The sequence below is a fragment of the Ostrea edulis genome, chromosome 5 (genome assembly GCF_947568905.1).
Source record: "Ostrea edulis chromosome 5, xbOstEdul1.1, whole genome shotgun sequence".
Taxonomy (NCBI): Eukaryota; Metazoa; Mollusca; class Bivalvia; order Ostreida; family Ostreidae; genus Ostrea; species Ostrea edulis.
Window position 1 is genome coordinate 737796 of NC_079168.1, and position 5278 is coordinate 743073.

At 34.9% G+C, this 5278-nt stretch overlaps 1 protein-coding gene across 1 annotated transcript; it reads left to right on the forward strand.

The window, feature by feature from the left end:
- Window positions 1-509: 509 nt before the first annotated feature.
- Window positions 510-3537, forward strand: LOC125674297 (uncharacterized). Its single transcript, XM_056166974.1, has 2 exons — window positions 510-3207; window positions 3293-3537. The coding sequence occupies exons 1-2, from the start codon at window positions 2652-2654 to the stop codon at window positions 3346-3348; spliced, it is 612 nt and encodes a 203-aa protein (XP_056022949.1). The 5' UTR covers window positions 510-2651; the 3' UTR covers window positions 3349-3537.
- The last annotated feature ends 1741 nt before the right edge of the window (window positions 3538-5278 follow it).

The following is a 5278-nucleotide window of genomic DNA, read 5'->3' on the forward strand; positions in this document are numbered from 1 at the left end:
GTCGTAAGAGGTGACTAAATGGGCCAGTCCTCCAGATGAGACCGCTACAACAGAGGTCCCGTGTCACAACAGGTATGGCACGATAAAGATCCCTCCCTGCTCAAAGGCCGTAACCGCCGAGCATAAGCCTAAATTTGCAGCCCTTCACCAGCAATGGTGACGTCGCCATATTAGTGAGAGATTCTCTATAGGGACGTTAAACAATCAACATTGAACAATCGAAATAAAAACACCACAGAGTCGTCCACTTTTGCCTACTTAGATATTTTATTGATTGATTGAATATTATTTTACATCTCAATCAACATTGAACAATCGAAATAAAAACACCACAGAGTCGTCCACTTTTGCTTCCTTCTTAGATATTTTATTGATTGATTGAATATTATTTTACGTCTCTCTCGAGTATATTTCACTCGTATGGAGACGTCACCACAGCCGGTGAAGGGCTGTAAAATTTAGGCAAATGCTCTGCGCTTACGGCCATTGAGCAGGGAGGGATCACCTGCTGTAGATGTGACAGGGGACCTCGGTTTTTGCGGTCTCATCCGAAGGACCGCCCCATTTAGTCGCTTCTTACGACAAGCAAGGGGGTACTGAGGACCTATTCTAACCCGGATCCCCACGGGATGATATATTTTATTGAAAGTATATACTAACGGTAAATTAACACCTCAACTTTATGGCAATCGGGATGATTTCAGCTTCTCCATCGTCAACCTCCCATATTTATGTAGCAATATTCCATTAGCACCTGCATATGGTGTTTATATCTCTCAACTGATTCGATACGCAAGAGCTTGTTCTGCGTATTGTCAGTTTTTAAATCGAGGCAAGCTACTGACAAAGAAGTTGATGGTGCAGGGGTTTGAACAGTCTCGTTTAAAGTAAGCATTTCGCAAATTACAATTATAACGATCTAGTTTGCCAATAAAACCTATCGTTAGGTAAAAAAATAAACAACTGATGTTACATAAGCCTTAAAGCTGTATGGTCCGAATTACAATATTTTTTTTCATCTCGTAAAACCGCTATTAAATCATCGCACGTATGTAGTTATGAGACTGTACGACCTATCGTAAATTATTTCATCTGTTTTAACCCAAATAATTCGATTTTAAATCGATGTTTACAAATAACCGCGTCACTGCCATTTCAAGTGACAGTCACGTGACCAGTTCAAACTTTCAAATCATCAGTGGTATAATCTGTGTAAAGCTGTGTATTTTGTTATAACAGTAACGTACCATAAGTTTAATAGAAATAAAACTATCAAATACCTCTTAGTAATTCGTTGTTTTACGCTCTTTCAGCCTTAAAACTAGACAGTTGCGTATGAGTTAATACATCATGTTGGGATTCCCCTGACGCGCGTGGGTCTATTTATAGACGTCTTTTATGGGATGATTTATATATGTAGCCACTATATTTACTTTCTAAATAATATTCGCACTGTTTTCTTTTACATGCAGATGTTTTCAAGCATGTAATTAAGGGAAAGTTAGTAACTTTATAAAGTAATGAATCTGCTCTAAAGTAATTATGTACAAAAATAATACATGAACATCGGGTCATACAGCTTTAAGTTACTTAATAAGTTTTGTAATCGTTTTCCTAAAACAAAGGCGATAATCTTGTAATCTGTATTAGTCAAGCTAATTGGTCGGTAATTTTTTATATTTGACTTATCTCCCTTTTTGTGTATAAGCGATAGAATGGACATTCTTTGAGTAAAAGACATCATGCCCGTCTCATGGGCCATTTTTAATGCATTATAGAAAAAAAGCTTGATATCGTTCCAGAAAATCTTATAAAACTGGTGATTTATTGTTTTTCATTATTTTAACAGCTTCCGAGCATTCCTCTAAAGACGGGAATGAGTCGCACATTTTTTTCTCGTCTTCGCTTAAAAGCGGGGTCTTTATTTCGTTTAGAAATTGTTTGTTTTCATTGGATTCCGTGTTGTTACTTTCATAAAGATTTTTGTAAAAGTGTGTAATGTTTTTCAATATATCGTCATTGTTTGTGTAAGTTTTATCATTTTGTTGTAGACAATTGATCGCGTTTGAAATTTGATGATTTTTTTCTAGTCTGAGAAAATATGCTGTATTTTTTTTCCCTGATTCTAACCATTTCGCTTTTGATCGAATGAATGCTTTAGTTTTTTCTTCATAATAATTTTCTATTTCAAATTCTAGTTTTCTTTTTCTGTTCTAGTTTGTGTATTTTATTAAGTCTTGAATTGCTATTGTGCTTTGCGAAGGATATAGAATAATTTTTTATCAATATCTTAATTTTTTCCCATTTCATTTGATCATTATGAATAGCATTTAAATCACTTTTATTACTAGCGAGTAAATCTTTAATGTTCAGTAACAGGGATGTGTTTAACTTCCAGTAACCCGGACCTCGAGAGTTAATATTCGGTGAGAAGTCAAAACGTATTGCTAAATGATCAGTTGACCTATTGCCATTTGAATTCGGCACCTTTCTTAAGAAGATTTGTTGGGTTTCCAGATTAAATTTTTTTGAAATAAATATATAATCTATCCTGCTTTTAGCATTACCATTCCCGTCGCACCACGTATATCCATTTTTTTTCCATTATTTTGTTCTTTCCATAGATCTTTAAGGGACTCCAATCCTCAGCAATGTTTGGTAACTCGCGTAAAATCCGGAAAAAGTTTATTCGTATCATAAATTCCGGCATTTATATTTTTTTGGAACTCTTCTTTGAAAAAAGAATAAGAATTCACAGATGTAAACAAACGGAAATGGAGGGGAATTGTATACGAGAAAGAGATAAGAAAGGTCGGTTCAAGAAAGCCTCGTCTACTGCTACTATAACCATTAGCACATGTACCGATGAAAATAACAACCATCCTGACTTCACCGATGTCAACAGCGAAGATCCACTAGCACAGGTAGATGAATATGATGAAAATAAAGAGACATTTGACCTGTTCCAAGGCAGAAGAGTTGTTGAATTTTCAATTCTGGTGGATCATTTGCAAAGAGGGTGCTTTCTGTGTCATACGCCTTTGGATATTGTTGACTGTGAGGAAGAGAGACGTTATGGACTAGCCAGCTTACTGTATGTGAGATGCAGGAAGTGCGACGAACTGACGATCATTCCAACTGGTAAACGACACAATATAGGTCAGAATGGTCAAGGTCCTTTTGATATCAACACCAAACTTGCTGTTGGTAAGTATTTTTATAAAAACCTAAACGCGTGTGTATTTTGCAATTTATCTGTAAATGTGCAGAACAGGGATTCATATGTTCCTAGGAATCTACCCTATGGGAAATACCTTTCGGATAAAAAACTCCACCATGATCTTGTGAAAATCTTCACATTGTATGCAGAACAATCTGACAGACTTTCTTCATTAGAGAGCACACAGAACAATGAAAACTTCAATCAAATTGTTGCAAGAAAAAATCCAAAGAACAACTTCTACTCTGGTTCAGAGAGTACCACTAGCAGAGTTGCTGCAGCTACATGTGAAAAAAAATATAGGACCACATTATGTGACTCAGGTATTATTTCCATTTAGAACTACTTAGTATGGATACTGAGTGTATATATATATATATATATATATATATATATATATATATATATATATATATGCACATATGTTTATGATATTTCTTTCCTGTTATATTTTTTGGATAAATGATGAGTTGAGTTTGTCGCCCAGGATTACAAAGCGCACATCTATCATTACTGCTGTGTCCAAATTCATGGAAGAGAGATAACTCTACATTCTGAAAATTGATGTCATATTGATTTCAGTCATTATCTTTTATATTTTACTGGATACAATGCAATTTATTTTTATTTTTGTAATCCTTTCACCCAATGGATATTTTGTTTAGGCAGCAAACAAGTCAACATACAGTATATGAAATACAATTTGATGAAACTGAGATAACTCTTTTTGTTTTCTATTATTTACTGTATACGTAATGATCAATTATCTCATAAGATCACCTGGATACAATGGTAAATAATTATCAATTCTTTGTCATAATAACAAGTACGTAAGAAAGGCTTCACAATAATGGTAAAAAAAAATACATCTTTATTTTTTTGCACCTGAGGGACGGAGTACCTTAAGATCTATTTCTTTTAAAATATCAATTTAAAACTTTGAACTTTTATCTTTAAATTTTTTGTCTCTATTTTGTCTGTCGTCTGAAGAAAGACCACAGTTAAAATATCCCACTAAAATGATATTGTCCCTATCAAGAGTATTTTTGCTAATCCAGGTTTTAAGTCTTTTATAGAAGTATGTTCGAGCATTTTCATTGTTTGGGGCGTATACATTTACCAGACAGTAAGTATTATCATTATGTTTTATGTTTGTAAGAATTTTTCTGCCGTCAATTGATCTATGTACATTAATGATTTCACAATCAAAGGTTTTCTTAATCAAAATTGACACGCCCCTACTATGAACTGAATCTGAAAAACAATGCAAGGATTTGCCTTGCCATCTTGAATGTAAAACTTATACGGTACCAATTTTGATGCACCAGATGCGCATTTCGACAAATAATGTCTCTTCAGTGATGCTCAACCGAAATGTTTGAAATCCGAAATAACTATGAAGTTTTAGAGCTAAATATAGCCAAAAACAGCGTGCCAAAAAAGTGGATCAAATTTGAAGACATTTTGTTCACAATAATGGGTTTCTTGCAAGAAAACAATATCAATATTATTTTCTCTTACCCTGTTATAAATTTTGACCCTTTTATCATAATTATTAAGGCCCCTCGCATTGAGGGATATACATTTTATAGAATCAACATTCATAGCAAATGATGCTTATGAATATTAAGCGTTCCTTTTGTAAATGAAAAGTCATATAGAAGGGTAATCAAAACTGCTGTTCTCATTTGGAGTTTGATTGACTGCGCTTGTTCGAAGCCGCTTTGTTGGAGCCTGCTTTCCCGGTTTTTCCGGGTTTTTTTGGTGTGTGAAGCGATCCGATGTAGGATTGATCCCATAATATTTTGTCCCGGTCACTCGCTTGGACTAGTATGTTCGGTTTGCACTTTGTCAAGCCCTGTGCCCCAAAAATTGTCATAAGTTGTTTCGGCAAAGATCGAGTTTTTTGGAGCGTTGTCAAGCGCTTTGCAAAATGTTCAACTTGGGCAGCTCTTTTGTATAGGATTTCTTCCATGGCTTGTTCTCCAACTATCAGGTGGTACAGTTTTGTTACCAATGAATTTGGCATCCCGTGCGGTGGGCGCTTCCCTGATTTTT

Excerpts from the sequence above, each read along its gene's own strand:
- LOC125674297 (XM_056166974.1), top strand. The coding sequence starts at position 2,652 with ATGTTTGGTAACTCGCGTAAAATCCGGAAAAAGTTTATTCGTATCATA. Across the intron at positions 3,208-3,292 it reads CAACACCAAACTTGCTGTTG|GAATCTACCCTATGGGAAAT; the intron begins GTAAGTATTTTT and ends ATATGTTCCTAG.